General features: G+C 38.8%; 1 protein-coding gene across 4 annotated transcripts in view; it reads right to left on the bottom strand.

The window, feature by feature from the left end:
- Nucleotides 1-545: 545 nt before the first annotated feature.
- LOC114050430 (transformer-2 protein homolog alpha) overlaps nucleotides 546-25,940 on the bottom strand; it is a 30,791-nt gene continuing 5,396 nt past the window's right edge. The window contains exons 2-8 of one of the 4 annotated variants that reach the window (XM_027872096.1): nucleotides 16,429-16,562; nucleotides 9,839-10,004; nucleotides 8,391-8,579; nucleotides 4,059-4,174; nucleotides 2,939-3,067; nucleotides 1,680-1,747; nucleotides 546-1,491 (exon numbers count right to left, since the gene is read on the bottom strand). In XM_027872096.1, the coding sequence (XP_027727897.1) occupies nucleotides 1,481-1,491; nucleotides 1,680-1,747; nucleotides 2,939-3,067; nucleotides 4,059-4,174; nucleotides 8,391-8,579; nucleotides 9,839-10,004; nucleotides 16,429-16,562 (813 nt within the window). In that variant the 3' untranslated portion in view covers nucleotides 546-1,480. The remainder of the gene's footprint in view (nucleotides 1,492-1,679; nucleotides 1,748-2,938; nucleotides 3,068-4,058; nucleotides 4,175-8,390; nucleotides 8,580-9,838; nucleotides 10,005-16,428; nucleotides 16,563-25,940) is intronic. The other 3 variants (XM_027872097.1, XM_027872098.1, XM_027872099.1) reach the window with 3 other exon arrangements.

Genomic DNA, 25,940 nt, shown 5'->3' with positions numbered 1-25,940 from the left:
GCTGCCTCCCTCTTGGTAAGTGTAAAAAGTTCCTGGCTTCAGGCCCTCTTAGTAATCTAATTGTTGTATCTCCACAAGAATTACCCACCACATGTTAACATCTTTGTCACATAAAAGTGAGAAGGGAAAGTGAAAACCTAAGAGATTAGAAAGAAGGAAGAAAAGCCAAAAAGTTTGAATTTCAAAGGCCTTTGGAAGCGCTTTAGACCCAACTTTAAGGATGAGGAAGTAATGGGTTCCCAGATTACGGTCACTGGACCAAGGTCACCAAAGGGAGTTCAGGGTGGAGGTGTTTGTCACTGGACCAAGGTCACCAAAGGGAGTTCAGGGTGGAGGTGTTTGGACCCACTTCTTTCCTCTAGACTTTGCAAACAGAGACCACAGGACAAGAAGCAGAACATTGTCAGACTAGAAAAAAGGTCCAGACTTACTGTTAGCTCCTACAGCAAATTCTGAATAAATGAAACATAACGAATAAGACCTACACAATCCAGACTTTGACTTCCAAAACTGTTAATTTGTGCAGGAATAAAAAGACGACAGGATTTCAATGGAATTAACTTTTATTTGAAATGAGAGCAGACTTATGGTAAAATCCCCCCACACATATCACTTCAAAGGATTGTAAACTATAACCTGCTTAACCCATTATCCCAATACCAAAATTTCTATGAACAGCAAATTATATAACTAAATTGCTATATTCAATAAATAGGGGTTGTCCTTCACTGATTAAGGGAACATTTAAACTGAATAAGGTTTTTAAAAAAAACACACACAAAAACCACACTTTAATTAAATTTGCAAGGTTTAACAGATGTATTTCAAATGCAATACGTTGTGCAGGAGTCCATAAGCTTTTCGTCTCTAAAACACAGACCTAATTTTTAGGGTTCAATTTTGTTTCCTTTCAAAAGAAATGACCAAGAGTCATTTATCTTCTACAACTTCAAACTTTCTACACTCAACTATTTGACTGTTCCATGCCACCCCACATTTAAATTTGTCATTACTGAACAGTTTTAGATAGGCTACTATTTTCTTAAAATAAACAGGCAAACAGTTAACCAAAAAACAAACAAAACACCCCCAAAACACCAAGTTACTTGTCAGTGAAAATTTCTGTTACAATGTGTGCAGCGCACAATTCACACAAAACAAGCTTTTCAAAAACAACAATTTCTTTCCTCATTTGATTAAGATGAGTTAATTTTTTTTTTGTAAAAACAAAAAAAGAATTTACAAAATGTATTAACACTGGGGTTTCCTTTAAGATGTCTGACTACTCAAAACTACAACAATTACATCTTCCAGAGTACAATAAAGGGGTGAAAACAGCAATATATCAACTTAAAAAGTGTAGATTCTAAATAAACCAAAGATTTTTTAAGGGTTCTTGAGAGATGGGGAAGATTAAAAGGTTGGAGAAATCCAGAAGAATTTTAAAAATCCAAGTCCTCAACAGCAATTGTCCAATTCCTCAGTAGCGTCCTACAAAAGAAAGAAGGGGAAAAAATGTTATAGAAGTGGAATTTTACCTTGACTTGAGCAACACTATTCTGAACATAGTAACAGTAACAACATGCGTAATTTTATTGATAAACTTCTCTTTAAAAAACACTAAAGGCATTTGATAACAAGAAGGACAAATACTGAACTTATATTTGAAATGTACATACTTGGGCTATAGGAACGGGATCTTGACCGTGATCTATATCGACTGTAATACGGACTAGGCGATCTTCTTCTGTAAGAAAATCAAATGACTATTTAATGTATTTCCAAGATTCCAATAAATAATCACAAATCCATCTGTGAAGCAGGAAGATAATTTTTCTCTCAAGTGACTTTTTCAGGACATCGTTGCAAGTTAAAAGTAGAACCAGGATATCAATTCATAGATTCCAAAACCTCAGCTCAGTTAAAAGAATCTGTAATCATTTTATTCACTCATATACATTTTTTCTATTGTCTTGATATGTTTTAAGGGACTGTCGATATTAAAATGACTGAAAAAAAGGTGCATTACGAAATTAAATATTGGGATATGAAAACTTTTACCACAACATGTTATGGGAAAACTTGCTAAAGTTTCTTAGGTGAGTAAATAAAGGCTCTTCAGTATGAGAATTAAACCCAGTGTGAAACAAAGGAGCACAGTATTTATTCAAGAGTACTGCAACTGAATTACCAGTCAAGTTATATGAAGACAAAGTTAACTATTAAGCACTTCACTTTCAAACTGTGAGTTAATATGGATTAAGTTAACATGCATTAAATGGCAACTAAGTAATGTGCCCTTACATTCACATGTTGGTCTAACCTTGAAACAACTGACAAGATTAAACTAACAGCACACAGATGCCAAAACATTGCTGACGTTCAGCTCAAGAAGTGAGTTTTAAGGCTCTGCTTGCCTAGAATCATGACACTTCCCGCTCCATCTCAAATGCTCCCAAATGTGAAAAACTTGCATGGAGATTTAATTGTAAATTCTGTTAAGAAAAACCCACCCATCTGTAATATCTCATCTCTCCCCCTTCCCTCCATTTATTTCCTCCCCTGTAAAGTAAGGCTGGTTGCCCAGGAGAATCTTCTCTTCCATCTCACCAGGCCATGTTGGTTCTTCCACTTAAACTCATCAAACCACTTTCCTACTTTTCGGGAGGAATAGTGCTCAAAGAAGCCCTTAGCTGGTTTCCCCAACAACCCCTAATATATGGAAAAGGGAAGTCATGATTTCACAATCATTTGTCTGCTAAATATAAGTGGGAACATAACTTAGGAAACCCCTGTACAAGAAATTATAGAAAGCTTTTTGAAAAATGTGTTTTGAAAAGTTTAGAACTCCCACTTCAACCATGTAGATTACATAAAGCCTAAAGTAGGACAAATACACATACATATTAAATTACTGAATATAAATAAAAACTGTTACCTGTACCGGTAATCATATTCTTCGTATCTGTCATATCCTCGATCATATCCACGATCATAGTAAGAGTCACGGCGTCTCCCGCCTCCTCCGCCACCTCCACCGCCTCCGCCACCACCGCCTCCTCCACTACTATGAGGGGATAAAAAGAAAGTTCATCTTCATAAATGTCTTATTTTCTCTGTAATTTTTGGGAACTTAAATGCTGGTTTAAACAAAAAACCCAAAGTACTTAAAAGTTTCACTTCTCCCCCTCTTTGGGGATTTTTAAAAGACGTTCTCTCTGCTACTAGTGCTAACTGCTCATAAGGATCCCAGACAATTTCTTCAAACCAAATAAATGTTCGTGAAATTTCAAAATGCTGTCCCGGGCAGCACCAAGCTAGTGACCTGCCCAAAGCTAAAGGAGCCTTGCAGCAACCAATGATCTTCCCCAGATCTTCCTTGTTCTTTTGCTTTTTGTTGGAGAGGAATCATACCCATATTTTCTTTGGCATGGGGAACTCCGAGCAAGAAAGCTCCCCCTTACCATGCAGATCTGTACCCACACAGCAACTTAAGAGTATAACAGAACTGCCAGGGGATATCAAGAAACTGAGCGAGTGAGGGGAGGACAGGTGGGACGAGCTCAGTTCACGTATCAGATCTTTGAACCCTATTGTAATCAGTTCTTTGTCTACTATACCACGCCTCCTCTTTATTACCTTAATCATACATTCAAAAGTTGAAATTAAAGTCAAATTCTAAGCAAGGATGAAAAGCAACTGCCATGGAATTAAAAATAATGCAGCAACAACAAAACAACCCCCCCACATTTCAGTCAGGTCTTCATGACATCTTTAGAAGGCCACCTCATCAGAGACACAATATCATGTTAAGTATTATCAAAACTAAACAGTAAGAGGTTATTCTCATCCTTAGCTACAGCATTTGAGAAATCCGAAAATAGTGGCTTGGGGGATAAGAGCCAATAAATTAAAAAACCTGCTTCTCCAAAAACTTTTTCCAAATATTTTTAAGATGACAAGATAAAAACAGGAACAAAAAGGGGAAGAAAAACGGCCAGGCTGGCCGACTTCGCCGCCGCCCTCCCCGCGGCCCGCGCCGCTCCGGGGCCGCTTACTGGGTGGGTCTGCCCATGTAGATGCCCGGGGTGGGGGTGTGCGCCCTCTTGGTGATGGAGTAGTCCACGCGGATCCTCCGGCCATCCAGCTCCATCCCGTTCGCCCTCTCCATGGCCTACAACAGAGAAAGGGTCAGAGCGGCGCCCTGCGCTGGGCCCGAGCGGGTGCCCCCATCCCGGCCTGGGCCCCAGTACCCCCGATCTCAACCCTTTAACCTTTCCTTCACACACAGGCCTGGGCCTGGGCCTGCGGCCGTCTGCAGGGAAGCCCGTCAATCACCCGCATCGGCGCGTTGTCACCCCAAACCCGCCCCCTTGTGGCGAGCAGGAGCAGACCCAGGCGGCCCCGGGAGGGGGAGGGTCGGGGCTCGGGGCCCCTCGCCAGCCCCGCCTGCATTGTCCCCCAGGCCCCGTTACGGTCACGGTCACGCACGGCCCACGGTTCGCGCAGGCGGCGAACCGCGCGGGCCGGGCGAATCGTGCGGACCCCGAATACTAATGAGAGCGAGGCCGGGGTCCGGCCTTTGTCCCCCCACGCCAGGCTGCCGCGGCTGGCGGGGCCTAAACAATGTGCGCTGGCCCCCCTCTCCCCCCCCCCCGCCGCCGCCATGTTAGGGGGCTCCAGCAGCCCAGCCCGCCCGTCCGCTGATGGCGGCTGCCAGGAGAAACTCTCATTCCTGTTGCAAGAGCGACACCTGGCGGGCAAGACCGCTCACTGCCAGGCCCACGGCGGCCGCACGCCGGAGGAGTGCCCGCTGGTGGCGGCCAGGTGGCATTACAACGTGTCAGAATGAAAACATGGCATGGCGGCTAAGGCCGCCGCCATGATGACGCTCATGCGCCTGGTTACGCTCGGCCCTACGCACGCTCACGCGGAGAAACGTAAGGCAGCGCGCCATCATACGCACAGCGACCTACGGCAGACGCGCACGTCTGCACGTAGTGAGTTGCGTAAGCAACTGAACACATGGCTGCAGAGAGACAACAGGGCGGCTCCCCGAGAAGCCGCCATGATGCTGCGAGCTCATGGCGACTCGGGCTAACCGAGCGGCACGTTAACAGTTTTTCAGAGTCACTCCCTAAACATCAAATAAGCACGAATAAAACACATTATTTTATAGAAACTGGGGCCAAGGCCTCACATTTTCATCCTTATTCCACTTTCGCGATGGAATCGGATTGATGTGAGGGCACACGCGCTTTGCCTTAGCTCGCGCTGCCCCCTAGCGGACCTCCGCAGGGACAGGCCACGACTGCAGAACTGCCTTCTGCTGTTGGTTGGTTTGTTTTTTTGAGGGGAGGGGGTGCAACTAACACAAACATTCCGTTATATGTGTCTAAGCATTAGAAAGTTTGCGGCTTCTCCTTGCTAATTCTGGTGATGTTACATATGTTTAAGGACTGAAAATCATCACCATGTATTAGCCAATAGATAAGTATGGAAGCTTTACATATTGTGTAAAATATAATCGTTTACAGAAATGCTGTGTGAAGAGCTTTCTTTCTATAGGTTAAGCTTTATTTAACTTGCGCTATACTAAATAAAGCCCTATATAACATGTTAAGTTAAAAAAAGATGATTAAAGTTTTACTAATTTATTAAAATTTGTCCTTCTCTGTCTTGGCCATTCTGATCAGTTACTTACTCTGAAAACCATTGAACATAAGCCACAGAAGTGCTGCAGATGCTCACTTTCTAACCCAAGTTGCTGGTTTTTATCCAAATTATACGTACCAAAATTATGTCTCATCTTCACCCCATCCCAATGATTCTTCGTAAAATTGTTTCCAATTTATTTTTTAAATAAACTACAAAAAACCCAACTCAAAAAATCCCCTACTTCAAATGGTATTTAAGAAATAATCACACAATCCTATCAAACTAGCCCCAGTTTTCCTGACTAGCAATCCAAATAAAAAATCTGGTCAGTTGGACTCAGTGAAGCACCAACACAATTTAAATGAAAATTCGTTTTTAAAAAGGCGGCGGGAGCAAGAGGGAGAAAAGCAAGTACTAAGTTCAAGCCCTGTTTGTTCTTGCGCTGCAGCTTATAAATGGAAACCTCAACTATCCAGAACCAGGAACCAACCAAAAGAAAGTCCAAGGGGAAAAAAGGCACCAGCGAGCAGCCAAAACGAACACCCAAGTCTTCGGAGTGCAGCTCACTTGGCCGCTAGGCAGGACATTCACGGTACCTTCCGTGTCACCAGACGGTTCAAGCGGGTCTGCTAACACCCTTCCTTACCTTCAGGGCTCAGCACTTCGATGACAATTTGGGAAAAGAAAGAAATACACACGAGAATATGCCACAAATACAAAGTGTCCCTCCTATGAACTAGCGACAGCAGGCAAGGGTTCCTTGTTAACCCAGCCTCACCGCAGCAGTTCTATTAATACTCACTTCATTAAAATGGCACTGTACCTATAAAACACTTGCACATTTTTTAAAAGTACTGGCCTAACAACAATATGATTAATACATTTAAACCCCAAAACACATAAAAAGTCATTACAGTATTAAAACCAACTAACTGCTCATTAGTGTTCTTATGGTACTGTCCCCTATAACATTGTCTTTGCTTAATGATTTTTTTCTTTTAAATTACTTAATGTGAGGCTAGTTGTGCCCCTAGAGAGAAAAACAGTGTCATGATTTCCTTGGAAGCACCATATAAACAATATATGCTATACTCACTGATAATAACCCAAACTAGAACTGATACTAAGCCAAAGTAATAGCTGGAAGTAAAGAGATCCATATATATAGAATGTAAAATTAAAATGAAGACAAGAAATGAGGGTTTGTTAAAAAAATCCTCAGAAAAGAATTTACATCTGAAGATTCTGTTAAATACTACTGCAAAAACAAACTCAAATGATTTTCATTAATTGAGGTAGTGATTAAGCAGATAATTAAAACAGCAGTCAAGCTACACCTTTTCCCATTTCCCTACCAGTCTCATTATTGTAACTCACAGAGCTCACTGCACAAGACCAGGTTTCCTGCAGGTTGCAATTCTACTGAATAGAACACAGAACTCCAGAAAAGACTCTCTCTAAAAGCCCTGCTTCTGGAATTAAATATGAGCCAGCTCAGAAGAAAAAGGGACAGCACAATGACACTCATATTTGCTCCAGGGCTGTTCCTGTCGGGTTCTGCTGAGTTCTTACGGTGCCACCACTCCCAACACCTCTGCTAGGAAACGGGAAGGCAGAGGTGAAACCAGAAAATGAACCAACCATCTGTCAGTCCTTCAAATACGCACAAACATTATACCCAATGCCTATGTAGCTATGAGGCAGACTTACAGGCATTTTATATGTGTTTTTCAACTCTTGTTGATCTTTCCATGACTTACTATGAAAGAACAGCTTTTAAAAATTCAATGTTCTAGAATCAGGAGGACCTGAGTTCAAAATGCATCCTCAGACACATAACACTCACTAGCTGCGTGACTGCCGTCAAGTCACTTAACTGCCTCACCCCCCCCCCCAAAAAAATCAATGTTTTCTGCATTCAGAAGGAATTTTTTACTTTTTAAAAAAGCATGGTATTAATATTTAAAAACAAAAATGTATACAACAATGGGAATCAAATAGGACTGGCTTACAACAAAGTGAATTTTAGCTTAAAAAAAAAAAAAGGGTCCCAAACAATCAGCATATGACAATGTGTATTTGTATGGTCTGTTTTCAAAAGGCTAGCATAATTTTTCAATTTAATTATAAATTCTCATATTCTCATTCTATATGGGAAAGGTGTCAAATGTACCATTCCTTTTAAGTCAAATTATCATTCTTACAAATTACTCAACAATCATATCATCGAATAATCCATTTGGGGAATTTCATTCAAAGGAGATCATTTCTGGGCTATTGTACTCTCTTCAGAGGTCAGAGAGGGGACCTACTTATGTCAATACAGCATTTTTCCTTAAATCAATCTGAATACGATTATAGCAGTTAAACTACAAAACAATTTTAGTGGCTTATATATATTTGTCTACATATGTATTTTACTTTTCATGACTGATAATACCAGTCTCCAGCACAAAACAGAAGCAAGAACATTACAGTTATGTATGCTACTGTTATTTCTTCGATATTATCTAAGTGTACTATTGGACTGCTTTTAGTAATATAACTTGTTGTAGATAACTATCAGATTATGTTATTATTTGAGTTTGTAATTACTTCAATATGTTGCAATATATGCACATGTAATCACCACTCCCAGTCTACCCATTCGTCACAACTCTCAAGCTTTGCAGTCAAGATCCTCCAGCAATCCCAGGTACTACAGATGTTAAGCATAAAAACAGAGAACCTACCTCTTTTGAATCATCTATTCGTTCAAAATAAACAAAGGCAAATCCTCGGGATCGCCCAGTTCGTTGATCATAAACCACATTGACACCACTCAAGGGTCCATAACGGGAAAATACTTCCCGAAGATCTCTCTCTGTTGTATACAAACTCAGACCAAACACTCCCAGACATGTATTGGGGTCTGGATTAGCCTGAAAAAATAAAAAGAGGGTGTTCAAAATGTCACAAAGTACTCTTCAAATTAATTATATTTAAACCAATTTGCCTAGAATGCACCATTCTTCACAATTTACAATAGTGTCATACACATTCACTCATACGAACCTCAAAACCCTATTTCTGAAAATGTAAATTGAATGGGAGGAAGAAAACCCTGGCACCTATTGAGATGCCTATATTTAAGGGAATTCCTAGTGTAATATCAGTATTTATCCATTTCACAGATTCAATTTGTCTTAAGACATTAGCTAGGGAGAACAATCAACATATTTATATTTTAAGTCAAAGATGGGTATCTAGTAGAACTCACTATACTAAAATTGGAGGGAGGGGTAATAAATGCATAGGAGCATGGAGGAAAAAGAGAAGAAAAGGAGGATGACAACATCCCCCCAGATTTTCTCGGAGCAGTTAAGTGCTATGGGCGTCACATTGTATTCGTGTCACCATTTCTTCAGGTAGGAAAGTCTCATTTTCCTTTGTAGCCTATTCAATACCTTCCACAATATCCTGTACAAGGCTAACTCCAAAACATTTGGTGAATGACATATTATAACCATGTCAGTAAGAATGACAAACTGTTTTCCTATCCTAGTAGGACTAATTTGGCTGTCTCCTAGATGGGGGTGGGGGTTGCAAGCTCCTACACCCACAGCCTAACCAGAATGAAAAGAGAAAGCTCACAGCTTAGAGGCCCTCTAGTGGTGAGGTAGAAATCTTTAGCAAATTCTAAGAAATCTTTTGAGTTTATTTGAATTACAATGTTAAGGCAGAAAGGTACTTTCAATTACCTACTTGAGATCTCCAGTTTTACAGTAAGCCACTGGACAGGAAAATCACCAACTAAGTTAATGGGAAAACTCGGGGAAAAGCCCCAGAAATCCCAATTCCTGGCTTAGTGCACTCTCCAAAATAAACGTAGTACTGCTCAGGGATGGATCAAAACGTGTAGCAATGGTCTCCTGACAGGACAACCACCTACCTCTGAGTTAATAATACTCAACCTCGGTTTTTGTTTCTCTCCACCTCTGGCCTCAGTTTCTGTATCTCTAGCAGAGGAGAAACTTAACAAGCGCATCTCTAAGGTCCCTTCCAGCTCTAATTCCTAAAATCCCAACTGTCCTACAGGAAAAAAAACAATGCTCTTGCACCCACCCACCCCTCCAACCATAAAATGTGAACATCAAAAGTAGGGCGTTCATCTGAATTAAGTTATTTTAAGGTCACATACTCTGCTGCCTGTATGTCTTCTTCGGTTAGACATGGGAGAATGACTTCGGCTCCTTCGACGACGATACTCTGGCGTGTACGACCTACTTCGTGATCGTCTCCTATGAGAATGAGAATGGGATCTGGATCGAGTGTAGCGTCTATGAGAATGTCTCCTTGACCTTGACCTTTAAAAGAAATAAGTTTAGTAAGAAGGAACATAAAGTACCTGCCTCAACACAACCCCTGAAGATTCCTTAAATGCAAGGTACAAAATAAAAACCAAGTCTCTGCATTTATTTTGAACTAGAAGTTAGCTTAGAATTGTATTTTTAATCACTTATGGAGATAAGTAACTTTGTGATACTGATCAAAAGATACTTAGAAGCATCATCACTTCCAGCCTCACTGATGATTTTTAGTGCTGATGGGAAACAATAAACCAATTATTGTAATTTATTTACATATTTTAAAGAAAAAAGGGAATATCCTTTAAGTACATTCTTTTGAAATTGCTGTCTCATGACAGAAATGACATGCTCTTTGCACATTTTTTGTCTCTTTTATTCAAGAAGCACCATGCGCTGATAGTAATCCCTGAGCGAGAGCTTGAGAGAAATTAGGCAACAATAAAGAATCTTAAGAAAAATGGAAAATTCACCCATGGCAACAGAACTCCACCTTCTATTGGTGCCAACTCTATTCTAATATATCATTATCATCACACTGGCAAGTGAGGTCTGAGGTACATCATTTTTTGCAGACTGACATTCACCTTATTTCAAAGTTGATTTAAATGATGTACATTAGAATCATGCACCTTTGAAGTTCCTTTTTTGGAGGGTCATTTTCCAAAATGAATTAGACGTGGGGGAAGAAGTGTATAAAGCTTTTGCTTTCAGCCTAAATTTGAAGTCTATATTTAGGGATAAGAGATCTTAAGGGGAAGGTGACTGAACCAAAAATGAAAGAAGAGAAACTTACTTCCCACTACTCTCCTGTAGGAATCCACAGTTTGGATTCACAAACACGCTATACCTTTGGTTTCCCAGTAATCCTCTCATTTTCATCTATCTAAATACTAACTATTCTTTGAAGTCCGCCTTGAATTCCATTTTGTTCAAAATGCCTTGCCTGTGAAGATGCTGGCTCCTCTGATTAGCTCCTTGGAACATTCCCCCACTCAGTCTGTGCCCCCAGTCTAGGTCCAAGACATATGGCCTTTCTGTACAATAATGGCTTCACACGTTTGATTCTTCTCTAAACTGCAGTATAAATGTCCTGAGGACAGGGATCACATTCCATATTCCTCCAGAGCAGCAGCGTGGACCACATTAACTGCCTAAGGCTTAAATAATTTTAACACTTTCCTTCTTATTGCTTTTCTTTGCCCTTGTGATTTGTCTTCCTTTCTTCTACAGGGTGCAACCAGGTTATCTAGAAGGAGAAAGCCCAGGCCCATGGGCTACGGCTTCTGCTCCCTGATTACCCGTGTGGCTTATGCTTAACCCCTCTGGACCTCACTTTCCTTATCTGTAAAACCAGTGGGGGTTGACTAGATGCTTTGTAAGGTAAGGTACCAAATCTCCTGAGGCTATCCTCCCCATAACAACCAGACCAATATTTCTAAAAACACCATTTCTCTGCTCAAGAAACTTGAGAACAGAGTGGTTCCTCTTATTTAGAAGATGAAGCAGGTCCTTGGACACTCAAAGTCTTTCGAAATTTGACACCAACCTCTCTTTTTTTTTTTTTTGAAAGAAATTTTGTATCTCCCTCTCCCCAAGCCCTCTGTTTCAGACAAAAGGGTCTCCCTAGTGTTCCCTGTACATTTCACCTGCCTCTGGGCCCTTCCTGAGGTTGCTCTTCACCCATGTCTATGCCTTGAGATTCTCTCTTTATCTCCAACTACTTTAAAGATTCAAGGTCAAGTACCACCTCTGGCCAGAGGTTTTTTCTGAGAGCCCCAATTGCCAGACTTTCTCCCACCAAAAATCGCTTTGTAAATACTACGTATCTCCTGTTGTCCCCTTTAGAAAAGAACCTTGAGGTTCTGGGTTTGTTTTTCCCCCCAAAATAGGGACTGTTTTGTTTCTGTGTCCCCAGTCCCAGGGACAAAGAAAGCACTTAATAAATGTGAAGATCTTCACCAATAGGAAATAAGGACAAGAAGGTCCCCAACAGCAGCACTTTTTGTAGTAGCAACACACTGGAAACAAGGGAGACGACTACCAATTGATACAAGTGTAGTGAAAGGCAACTGTGATCGTCAGAAATTAGGAATACGAAAGTTCAAAGAAACATCATGGGATGACTTAAACGAACTAGTTCAAAGTAAAATATGCAAGACCACCCACACGACAAGCACAAAGATTACAAGCAATGTTGTGGAAAGAACAACAACAAGTAATAAATTAGAGGCTGTACCAATGACCAAGCTTGTTCCTGAAGAGACACTGCAGCTCTCTCTCTCTTCGATGAAAGGATGGGGATCGTGAATATGCAATACTCCATGTCCTCAGCTGACATGCTGCTTAGTTTTGCTGAAATTTTTTCTTTTTCTTCTATTTTTTATTTACTTATTTTTGGTTACAGGGGATAGCTCACTGGGTAGGAGCTGGGGAAAGGATATATTCGGAAATGAAGGTGAAATGAAAAAAGATGTACATAAAATGTTTTTTAAAAACAAAATTAAAATGTTCTATTCATTGACATTTTGGGAAAGGAGAAAAATGCAAAGAGAAGCAGAAAGGATAGGCTGAGGACAGACAAACGTACAGAGACAAGTCTGTGCTGGAGCAGTCCCAGTTGCACAAGACAAGGGGACGGGGGAGGGACTGGGGTTGGACAATGAGCATCAAGCACCCAGAAACTTTCCCTATGTTCTATCTCCATCTTGTGGCCTTTCAGGATACTGTGGCTAAAACTTGAATTATCAGCAGCACGGTATAATGGAAAGATATCAGACACAAGTCAGGAGATATAGGATAAATTAGCTAAAGGAGCAAAGATAGGATGGAAGGTTTCTAGAGGAGAATGATAGAAGCTGACCCTTGCCCTTCAGCACAGCTAGAATTGCCTTCCTGTCAAATTTAAAATCCTTCCTTCAACCTGGCTCTACAGCTGGTTATTAAGACATCAGACAAGTCACTGCAATTCTACGGTCCGCTGAGAGTGCTGGACCAGAAAAAGAGTCCCTTCAAGCTAGAAAAGTCTGTGATTCGGAGGACAGTGAGCCTTTACATGTAAGACCTCTATTACACTGCACTACATCCTAAGGAGAATTTAGAAGTAGATAATTACATGGTTCCCACATTCAAAACATGTACATAACCGAGACGGATGAACAAAACTACATTAAACACGAGACGACAGTACGCAACTGATGGATTATGTGTTAAAGACTAATTGCTACAGGAGTAGAAGATTAGGGGGTTAGACCCTACATGATACTGAAGATTCATTTCAGGTAACACCAATATGGTATTTAAGGTCAGACTGCTTAATTAAAACATACAGCTATGGAAGACCTGAAGTCTAGAAAGCTCATTCACACAGTGAGGGACAAGTCCCATTCCTAGTCCAGTGTTCTTTCCCCTAAACCACACTACCCAACATGGCCCTGAGAATGACATGATGAGGAGTGGACTCAACTAAATTATCTCTAAGATCCCTTCCAACTCTGAATCCCACAATTTCATGACAACTACGTGCAATAACTTCAGATTCTAGTCCCTGGCAAATTTCTCTGGATGTCTTTGAGGGGGAAGGGAGAACACGAGGGAACAATCACCCCAAGAAGTCAAGGAACAGCACAAATTCTTTCCCTTGTTTAGGAGTCCCTGGGCACTACTGAAAATTATCCTCTTAGTTAGGGTAACAGGAATATTATGGAAAAACTCTCCTCCAACCCTAGCTACAGTCTCTCTGTCCGCTTTCCATCCTTACTCAAGGATACAAGGAAAAGAAACAAGGGGGAAAAATACACATCAAACACCTATTGATGGCTAAGAGTGGGCTACAATAATGTGACACAACTATCTCCATCTCCCCCCCTCCCCCCCCCACACACACCCCTTTGCCCTTTATCATGAATAATTTCTTACTCTAGAAGTATTCTATCATGGACTTCTCTATTGGAAATATTCTTTACTGCAAAATTAAAGATTTCTTATCTAAACATCTACTACCTGATTTTTAAAGAACTCTAGTTTGTGTTCTATCAGATCTTTAAGGTAAAAGAACAGAATCACTGTTACCCGTACTGATAGAGGCAGGCAGTTTTAAGTGGTTAATTCAAAAGAGTTTTAGAATATATTTTTATGAAAAATTTATTATCTTTCTACTTTGCTCCTTAAGTAGACATTTTAAATTAATTTCTTGAATGAACCCTAAGTGGGTTCATTCTCTAGATGGCTGTAACATTAGTTTGCTTATAAAACAACAGATGGAGCTGTCCAAAAATTGTATCATTCACTTAGCCTGAGAAACGGAAGAGAGAGGATGAGGGGACAAAGGCTTGCTTAAGCGAGAATGTTAAAAAAAGAAAGCCTATCAGAATACGTTTCCAAAACACAGAAGTGTTCTAATTAATTTCTCCCTAACTTTAAAAGCTTTTCTTCATAATCATATCTCTTATTCATACTACCACTTGTGCCCTTTTCAGATTCCCAGCTAAAAATTTCTGCAATTTCAGGTCCCCATTATGCATTATATTAATCAAAAACTGCATCACGTTATTTAAAACAAGCAACTTCTAAAAGTGAATGAACTTCAAATCCAAAGTTTTCCTGAATTCCTTTTCTCCATGTTCAATATATAAAACATTGCTATCAATCGACTTTAATGGATGTCATTTTATTAGTGTCAATATTTTCTCCATCAGCGCCCATCACAGTTCACACTTACGTATTACCTTCACAGTTTATATCCACATTTTCCAATAGTCTTTCAGACAGGTCACAATCCACGGCCCTGGGGCTTTTGTCCAGGTCTTTTTTACATTTCACAGGTTACCCGTGCAGCACACAGGCAGCTGTTTGTCTGTTACTGTCACCAGCCTCACTGAATGAATAATCTCATCACCTTTTCTCATCATATCCCTCAGAATAATTCCTCTCCTATATTATAACATCTGGTGCACAGGTTATCACTGAAAACATCCTACAACTTACTTAAATCCTCTCAGTTTCTCCATTTACCTTAGGGTTATTGGAGAACAATTCTCTCTCTGATGCTACCCATAGAGTCAGAGGACTTAGTTCACTACCTGCCCCACAATGGACAAAGCACACACCCCCTAAGACTTGCCAGTAAAACGAGGGAGCTGGATTCCACGGCTTCTGGGGTCCCTCACAATGCTAACCGTATATCTGGTCTCACGATCTTCCTCAAACACCACTTCTCTTACCGTATCATTCTTCCGTTGCAGAGGTTACAGCAAAGCTCTGGGATTTATTAAAGAAAGACAGGGTCTCCGCATCTCTTTCCAGCAGGGAGCCCAGGAGCTTCTTATGAGTCAATCCCACCCCTAATGGGCAGGAATTTTGACTTGTTCCATGTCCAACCTGAGGAAGTTTTCCCCTTCCCTTAGAAAACCTGGCAGCCCCTCAGAACTGAGGACTCACATATGGGACATTAGACTTAGGGAGGGCCCCCAATCACCTTAGACCACTACAACTTAGAACTGCAGAGCTCCAGCAACCAGCCTCAGCCACCGTGGCAGCTAAGTCAAGATGCCCAGCATATGTCCCCTCCAGCAAACTTTTCTTCTTAGATCTTATGTCCAAATATCTTTAATCCTATGTCAGTGTTCAGTGGAGGATGCAACTTTAGTTTGCTTATAAAACAAGAAATTGCAAAAGTAGAAAAAAAAATTCTCATTTTCAAAAACTGAACACATTCAAATTAGTATGCTTTTACATAACACAGTACTCTTTGGTGTTTCAATTATTTACTTGTTTTTTTTAAGAAAAAAAGAAAAACAAAAAGACTGTCTCTTCCTCAGAGCTTTGACCTGTTCCATTTCTAACACTGGCTAGTTTACCCCTCAGGCAACCTGGCGACATCTCCCCCCAGCTTCCCCCTGATACAATACTCGGTAATTAGCTTAGCCCAAAATTCCAAACTCCTGAGCTCAAAGAGATCTGCCGGCGTTAGCTTCCCCAAAAGCTGGGACTACAGACAAGTGCTATCACATCCAGGACAATTCTCTTTGTAAACAGCAGAAGCTTCCCAGATACTTGGTAAATGAAGGAGAAATCTGAAACTGCACAAAATATTTAAGGAGTGCAGGTCAAGCATATTAAAGTTGATTAATTCCAGGGAATCACTCTGGCACTATTTTATAAAGAGATAAATTACAGATAAATAAACGTCCTTTAAACTACAATCTCGTATTAATTAGGCAAGGGCATTATCAAGGCTGTTAATTATATGCCAAGTATACACAGTTTAAAAATGCTCAATTTGATAAGATAAACAAACAGTTTTAGGCATCTTCATGCAACTGAATTAGAATTAGTCAAAAACCATTCTCGCCCTTGAAGTACAAAAAAGTAAAAATAACAAAAATCAAGCAAAACACCTTGAGTACAACTCAAATACACTCACCTGGACTTTGATCTTGATCTCGAGTGGGATTCGGAATGTTTAGAAGCCCTTGATGGACTACGAGATGCTGACCTGCTCTCGGATTTTACACGAGCAGGACTTCCCGCTGGAGATTTTGACTGAGAGCGAGACTCCTAACAAAGAAGACAGTATTACAAATGGCAGTGGTCACGGAGATGCCTACCACCTAACATTTAAGTACCGTCATTACATTATATTATATTATATTGATTGATTGCTCCTGAAAGACAAATGGTTAGGCAACACCCTCCAGAAAGAATTTCAGCTCATTAATAGCCCATTGTTAATACTGCAGACTGTCCTCAAATAATTCCCTACTTGAACCAGATCACCAACTCCGCTATTAACTAAGCAATCATGCAAATTCATCTACAACTTGATCATACAGACACTGGAACATAAACCATACATTTACTTAACCTAGGACCCATTCATTCTTCCAGATTCTTTTAATTCTACTTCACTCGTGCTTTCTACTTTTCTTCATTCTTCATTGAGTTTTTCCTTTTTCATACTTCGTGTATTCTTCCCCAATTCAAACAATTCATAATAGCCTTAAAAAAAATTCAAGTGCTTCTATCTGACCAATCTTCTGTTCAATTTTTTCCCCCATTCAATTTTAATTTTCTGATCTTTAATACTTTTCATTAGCCTTCTTTTATCTTGATTTATCTTCCACATTCTTGGAAAAAACTCTTCAATTTCTTCACGAACATTAACCTTAATGGAAAAAGAACATTTAGTATATTTAAGCACGTGGGGATTATAAAACTCTGCTGGAGTTCAGAATGTTATCTACCAAATGGAAAAGCCAGCAGGTAAAGTGCAAATAACTACTTTATAAAAACAATTTTTAAGTCTTTAAAATTGTTTAAGAATCTAAATTTTAACATCAGAATTTACTGGAGAATTCCAAACGCTTTTACCATACTCGTCACCCTCCTCCCCTTTCAGATTTCATCCCTAATCTTTATCTGGAATTTCCCTGAACCTTAAAAGGTGTATATAAGTCAATACTACAGGCTAATTAGAATATGGGACTAATACCTATCGAATAGATTTTTGGTGTGTCCCTGACAGGTTTCTACTACTTCAATATCTCAGGAGACTTAATAACCTGTAAGCAGGCTTTCACTATGCCCAGTTTAAGATCAAACAGCTTTTAAAACAAACATCCTGGTCAAAATTATTTGCATTCGCCCCTCCAGATCCACACATGACAAGAGATAAGTTGTCCTGCTAGTACCACTACTTGCACCGGACCTATCTAAAGCCACACTTTACAAGATACCTGCAAAGATCCAGAGAGGTCCAAACTCTAACAAAATTACTGGCTAACCTTAAAAGTCTCCAATTATCACTATTCTGAAAAACACTAATCCGTTTAAAGACTAAAGTTTAAAGCAAAACATCCTCAACAGAATATGTACCCACCTATCCAAACCTATACATTGTAACAATAGTAATATTACCATCACCATTTGTACATACCTATTTGATCTCACACTTTATAGGATATATGCAAAGATTCAAAAACGATCCAAAACTAATTACTGCCTTACCCTTCAATTTCTCCTAATTTTATTAAATCAATACACTTACATATCAAAAACATTCAGTCTATACTAACATAAAACCATTTTTGTTGCAGCAAACAAGCAAACTGAGAAAACAAGGGAAAAGGCAAGGAATTTCTAATTTTTTGCTGAAAACTCCATTTTGAAAATTGCCAGTGATAAATGTGTGTGTAGATAAGCAGACATCTTTATGATACTCTCTCTTTACTAGTTCTGATTCAGAGAGGTCATATTTCAAAAGCAGATGTGCATAAATCTAAACTTTGCAAAAGTAAGAGATTTAAACTGCTCCAGGAAATTTATTTAAAATAATCCTATGGTATATCCTTTTGTGAAATGCAAAATCTTTTTTTAAGGCATATCAGTCTTCTGTTTAGGTCTCATTTTTTTTAATGTTATTCAGAACATATCTAAAATTAAGGGTATCTGGGTCCTCTTGGTTTAATTATTCTCTGGCCCACATACCTACCTCTGAAATGGAAGTTCTTATAAAAGAAAAAAATTAAAGTTAACTTTAATAGTTTTAGCCTCCTCCTTATTCAGAACACCTATTACAATGTACTTCTCAATTAATAACACGAGATGGGAAAGGAAGAATTTTATCATTAAATGGCAATTTGGTTTCTCTAGTCTATGTTAAGGTTTGAAGATGGGTGCTAATCACTCCAATTTAACAAGAATTCTATAGGCACTTGAGGCATGATTTCATGTAAGGAATGGGATCGTCAGTAGTATGTCTCTATTATGTGGCTCAAGTATGCCTTCCTTTTATGAAGCTGTCTTTCTATGTCTATATTTTTCTTTGAAGCTTTTCTTCTAATTTAACTTGAAAACCTGAAAGAAAATCAACTGAAAGTCCATAATAAGTTTAGGACAATGTAGTAATCAGAACCCCAAGGTCCTGATTTGAAAGTAATAAATTCACCAGCATCTATTACGATTGCCTAAAGGTAGTTATCATACTCTGGATGAAGAAAATAAAAACCCAAATTTAGGTTTTCTATCTTTGTTTCTCATTTAATTACTTATAATAAATGTTCCACCTTGTTTCACACCCCCTATTCTAATTCCCATAACCATTAAGTAAGCATGGGTACAATTTCATTCACCAAAGTGGCAACACAGTAAGCATTTCAGAAACTAAGACTGACTATGGAGCCACAGCATGGTGTGATGGACAGAAGGCTGGTCTATGAGTTGGGAAGAGCTGAGGAATTCAAGTCATGACCAAGAACAGGTAACAACAGGCAATATTCTATGACTATAATTTACAGGCAAGTTGACAATCAGTAGTGGGAGTTTCCACACCAGAATTCCCTATGTGAATGGATCTCCCCAATTTCTACCCCCTCAAAATGGAATGGCTGTATTTTGTAAACATACCTCTTAAGACTGAAATCTCAAAGGCTAGTAAATTAACTATGCCTGTTCAAATAAAAGTCTCTTTCTCTTCTGATATACTTTTTTATAAATCAGATTCCTCAGCATAAAATTAGCTTTGTAATGCTATTAGTCTGTCCTACATTAAGGATATGTTCCAAGTATTAAAACTGTGTGCCTTAAACTATCTTCTGCAGTACTTCTGTTTTGTGCTATCTGCCCATGGTTCTCAAAGTGTGGTCCAGAGACCTGTGAAAGTCCCTGTGATAGCTTCAGTTCCGTGAGGTCAAAACTATTTTTATCACAATCCTAAGACATTTGAATTTCTAATATGGTAAATATTAATAGATATCCAGGGGTGTGTTGGAGTCAGTTCCTTTTGGCTGGCTGTTAAATACTCAGTGTGAACATTTACATCTTGGAAACTGGCAAATTAAGCCTTGATTTACTCTTTTGTTCATTGTCTAGACTTAAGTGGCTTTTAATAATGAAAATTAAATTTAAAAGTGTGTGATGTCTTTGGAAAGCCAGTTCTTAAACACTTAACCAACACAAAACTGAAGATAACCCTCATAAAACAAAAGTTCTTTTATGGGAGGGTGGGTGGTTCTCAATATTTAAGAGAGTAAAGGGGTCCTGAGACTAAAAGTTTGAGAATCATTGCTATACATCTTATAAATATATATATATATATATGTAAACAAAATATATTTTATGAACCTTACTTCATGCCAACACTATACCACCAATTTTACACTAACATTGGGTCAACAGTAACCTTAGAGAAAATTTGATTAAATTATTCTGTGATACTTGTAGTTAGATACATAGAATTTAAAATTAAAGGATTTCTGATTATTTCATTCTTACAATTTGTGCAAGGTATTTTTTTCTCTTCCCTTATAGGACAAACATTTTAGTGACTGAATGAATATGCTTTTGCATCTTAGGGCATTACTTGTAGTCAGTACCCTATCTTTATATAATTTCCATCTTAACAATCTTGAAAAAGGGTTATTTACTAACTGGAAAATTATCAAATTTTTTTCCTACTAGGATTACTGTGTTTAAACCAATAATTTAATCAAACTTAATGACACTTTAAGATGTTTTAAACCCTAATTTTCATATTAAAAGTTCACTAGGAAAAAGCAATGGTGACTACACAGCATTTTATCAGATAATAAAGTTTCACATAAAAATGTATGACAGTTTGGGCAGATATTAAAGTTTGGCAGTGTTTTGTTTTTTTTTTAAATCCTTTTATCAATTTGTTCAAGCTACTTCATCTTTCTAAACTTCACATCCCAGCATGCTCTTTCCCCACCACCATGTTCATTTCAGGTAGATCAACTTAAGTGTCTACCTAATCATGTTCAGTTAGGAAGTTACCCTCCTAAACTCTACTATTGATTAGAAATGGCCTTCCCAGAGGCTGGGACTCATTAAGCTGTTTTCTCAGGTTATTCCAAATGCTACTTAAAGGCTCTGAGTTTTCATGGACTGGTTATATTGCCTTCACTTTTCCCATTCCCTACTTGAATTCAGAGCTTTCAAGATTGCTCCTCAACCATCCCGGGGCACACATGATAACTTTATCATCTAGCTGTCTCTACACCCCTTACTCACACAGAAACCATAAACTTCTAGAGAGCAGAAAGTCTATGTAATAATTCTTTTCATAAAGTACCATGGACAATGGTACTGAAATGCTGCTGCAACAAATCCAGGAAAAACACTACCATAAAAATTAATTAAAACAAAAAAACAAAAAAAAAAACAACAAAAAAAAAACCTCGTGTGCCAAATGAAACAATATTTTGTCACTGGCCACCACAAAAACTTAAGCAATAACTAGGTGCGGTAAGCATTTTATCTTAGACAATATAAAATATGAAGAACTTTTTATAAAATGTATTTAAACGTTTTTCTTCAGCACAAGTTTATTACTGCTTAATATAAATAAATGGGTTTAATTTAGTTAATAGTGGATTAAGCTGTTCTGAATGATGAAAAGCTGTGAAGCTTTACATGCTATTTTCACTAAATATGCATAAACAATTGGACCACAATAAGCCTTCTATAAAAAGCTAGTTCTAAACTCAGCCTAGATGAAACAGTCTGAATTTGAAATCTTTTTCCTAAGACACTAAGATTCATGTTAGTAACTAATAAAAATTGAATAAAAAAAACTAGAAGGGCCTTCCTACCCCATGCTTCCAAATTAGACTAGCATTCAAAACATTCAAGAACAGCAATTTTTGCTTGCTCTTAAAGAACTTCATTCTCAAGAAGCTACTTTAACAAATACTTGATGGACATTATCTAACAATATTAAACACTATGCTGTCCTGTTGAAAAAAGGTGCCCCCCAAATTAGATGCTCAAGTGAATGCTATCACTTTTAAAATAATTTTATATCAAGTGTGCAGACTCAGCAGCAAAATTAATTGGAATTCCAATCAACAAGAATGTTACTTAATGCTCACATATGTATTAAGAAGTTAATTACTAAAACACTTAGGAATGCAACAAATTTTCATTGATTATATATTTTTTAAAAAAGGAATGTTCTAATAAGATGCTCCAAACAGCTCTGAAAAAATAGAAATACCATACTAGAGACACCTGAGAGATTTCCCTCTCTGGTCTTTGACTGCCCTTAACAGTCAGAACAGCTGAGCTTTCTCCCAGTCAAGATAAGACAGGATATCTCTCTATCCCAAGTAATGTTCTTTTAAATCTCTTAGCTTATAAACTAAAAGTTCTTGGCCCCACTTCTAGGATCCCATAAAGCAACTGGGATTAAGTGACTTGCCCAGCATCACACAGCTAGTTATTATCATGTGTCTGAGGCCACATTTGAACTCACATTCTCCTGACTTTAGGGCCGGTACTCTATCCACTGCACCACCCAGCTGCCCCTGATTGCTTATTTTATTAAGGGGGTGGTGGGGGTTGGGGTGTGTGTGTGTGTGTGTGTGTGTGTGTGTGTGTGTGTGTGTGTGTGTGTGTGTGTGTGTGTGTATGTGTGTGTGTGTGTGTGTATGTGTATGTGTGTGTGTGTGTGTGTGTGTGTGTGTGTGTGTGTGTGTGTGTGTGTGTGTGTGTGTGTGTGTGTGTGTGTGTGTGTGTGTGTGTGTGTGTGTGTGTGTGTGTTTTAACAGAACCTACTAGAAGACAGCCCCTTCCAAAGAGCATCTTCTTTGCCACTCTCAATTTTTTGGAGAGGATTCAGAAGATGCTTGACAGTTTTATTTTAACAGAAGATCCTCCAACTGACACCTGCGTCTTTACTTATTTTATTAAAAAACAAAACCAAATTTTTGTGAGGGCTGAGTCTAACTCAGAGCGGAAGCACAAGGGCCCCTTTACTGCCCAATGTTGGGAACTTTGCCCTGGGCCAGGTCACCGCTCCTCAGACTGCCCTAGCTCTCCAGTTCCCCACACTGGTAATAGTTAGTGAGATCACTCAATGCTGTGACCCACTGCAGCCTGGAACTCCAGAGCTCAAGAAAGCTGGCAGCCTCAGCCACCCAAGGATCTGCTATTATAATCAGGAGTCACCATGCCTAGCTTTTACTTGTCTTTAAAAGAATAGTTTTTCAACTTATGATTCTGTAAATGTGAATTTCCTTTCATTAAGCTTAGAGCTGTATGCTACATGTTACTTTAGGGTGAACCTTCCCGCGTGTACTTTTAAGAAATGACCCACATATTAAGATTGTATATGTTGGTTTATACTCTGGAGTTTGAAAAGAAGCAAGTTGTGAAAACGGCAGTCAAAGAATAATGACCGATGTCATAAAAACAGTATCACTTTTCAAAGTAACAACTTTGGGACTGGCACTTGTAACATGGGTCAGAGTTACACCAATATAACTACTCTTAAATTAAGCAACACTCAAGTTCTAGCCCTGGAGTAAATCTTGAGTATGCTTTCCAAACTTAGCAGCTACTGCATCTTTTGTAGTTCTCAAAAGGTTAGTGGGAAAGAAATGGCTTTAATTTTTAAAAAGGTGAACAAACATTAGGAAGTCACAGGAATTTAATGTGTTTGCCCAAAAGATCCAGGACATTTCAAGTTTCCCCATTCCATTTGTTTTCACTTCCACTTATTTTTACTCTGTTTAGACTCTGAACATTCTAAACAGTAATGTCACAGAAACAATTCCTACAGAGCCCAGGGTCATAACTATTCCTTTTCTAATTTCAGCGTTTTATGCTAATCTATAAACATTAGGGAAACCAAGCATCCTACGGACAAAACAAACTCCAATCATCAAATCAAATGGGAAGGGAAGAACTCTACACTCCACTTCATGGTGCTGCCTCTCCCTACTTTTCTCTGGTGTTGCCTGGTTACATCTCCTTGTTCCCACTCTTATCCTCTTCGGGGTCTGCTAAGTCTGTGAAATCCAAAAGATGAAAATCAGTCTTAACACACTCAGCTTAAAGAGGCACCTGTTTAGATTTTGAGGATTTTTAACATTTTAAAAGAGGAAATGGAGTGCAAATGTACTTGATGCTGGGACACACTTGCCAGCAAAAAGTTTTCTCACACTCTCAGGCCAGCTTTGGGAAATTGCATGAATGAATGGGTGGGAAAATGGAAGGATGAATGAGTTCTAAGGGCACTACACAACTGTCCTAAAATAGTTCACTAATTTTATTTCATTTTAAAGAATTGCTCCCTTCCATCCACCATCCAGAGATAATTTCTTTTGCATTTTTCTCTGAGGGCACCCATCCACCCTAGGTCATCTTTTCAAGCTCCTGGACTTTACCCTTTATTCCATCACATTTCAGCAAAAGTTCTGGGCATAAAAACAGTTAAAAATGTATTTCTGAGTAATAATGAAAAACTACAATCAATAACTGAGACTCAAGTCTGCTCCATTTAAGTTTTTTTGTTTTATTACTGCCCTCTCCAAAATCTAACACATTCTCTTACCAAAAAGAGGCAAAGAATAAGAGGGTAAAGAGCTGTGCTTTTAATGTGTTTCCAATCAGTGTATGTTTACAAGGAAATGGAAGCATGTAGAGAGAACATTAAAACATCCCATACCTTTTCCCCTACCAAAAGCCCATACAAATCCTGGTAGCTCTAACTGCCATAAATAATGGCATTTACAAGTTTGAGACTATAAGTAAACTAAACATAACCTTAAACAAGCCAATTTACAGATCAGCAAATGCAGCTTTTCACAAATTATTTCTTAACCTGAGGAAAGGAAAAGGCATTTCCCAATGCCAATTTGAAAGGTTATTGTCTAAAAAATAAACTTTTTTCAAAGTTGAAAGGATTAAGGCAAGGTTAGCTTTTGTACACTTCATGAAATTAAAAGCATAGGCCTTTTTAAAAAGTAATTTAAAATTACAGTAACAATTTACAATGAACACTGTAAAACAGTTTAAACGATGAGTAGCTGGTATTTTTCTGTGCTCTGGAAAGGACTGAACATCACCCTATAACACTTCAAGCAACAAAGAAGGAAAGAAAACAAAATACTCTTCTATTACTGGCTTTAGCTACCACAATTCTTCCCCCCAAGAAACACAGCTTCGTTCTCCATCAATTCTGTTTAAGAACTAGAGGTGAATTTAACTATTTTTGCTCACTTAGCTGGCGAATTTGATTGCTGAGTTGCACAAAGGAGTAAAGACTGGCCATGGACAGGAGGAAACAGTATCTGATATTCTGTGTAATAATCTCCTGATCCTGGCATTAAGTCCTTCTTTAGTTTGGTGCCCACCTATTTTTCTAACATTTCATTTCACGTACACTCCCTTTGCATGTTTTCTTCCTTCTCTGTGACCTTCTCTCACATGCCTTGAAATGGACTCTTCTGAAACCTCTCTGCTGAAATCCCTCCAAGGTGCAATCTGGATATCATGAATTGGGTTTGCTTTAGGGGTGGGAGGCATTTGAGTACTATTCACTCATCTTCAGAGATGACTCGTCTACTCGCAATCAATAAGTATTTATTAAGCACCTACAAGCCAGGCATTGTGCCAAGCTCTGGGGATACAAAGACAAAAGTAAAAAGTCACAGACACAACATACCCTTAAGTATATATACAAAATAAGGACAATATAATTTTGTACTTATTACAACTTACAGCTGGAGGGATCAGAAAAGAGGCTTCGGCAGCGGTGGTATGAGAGCTGAACTTTGAAGTACTAGGGATATTCCAAGAGGCTGGGGAATCTTAAGAGTTATAACTATTTCTACTTGAAAATGACTATAGTGTAAGAAATAAAAATGATTAATAAAGTATAAAGTATCAACTTATCCCTCACCAAACCTTAAAGGTAACTGTTAGCAGAATATCTGACTTAATTTTCCAATTTACTTTCTTCCTTCTTTTTAGTCATTCTAACTATTAGAAAAAACTAGTAAAAGGAAAAAATGGACATGGATTATCTGTCTCTGAAATAACTCTGGTAAAACAAAGGATTTAGGGGGCGGCTACACTGGAGCAGTGGATAGAATACCGGCCTTGAAGTCGGGAGGACCTGAGTTCAAATCT

The sequence above is a fragment of the Vombatus ursinus genome, unplaced genomic scaffold (assembly GCF_900497805.2).
Source record: "Vombatus ursinus unplaced genomic scaffold, bare-nosed wombat genome assembly UNPS02014799.1, whole genome shotgun sequence".
Classification (NCBI taxonomy): Eukaryota; Metazoa; Chordata; class Mammalia; order Diprotodontia; family Vombatidae; genus Vombatus; species Vombatus ursinus.
This window is presented reverse-complemented; position numbering and strand designations above follow the sequence as displayed.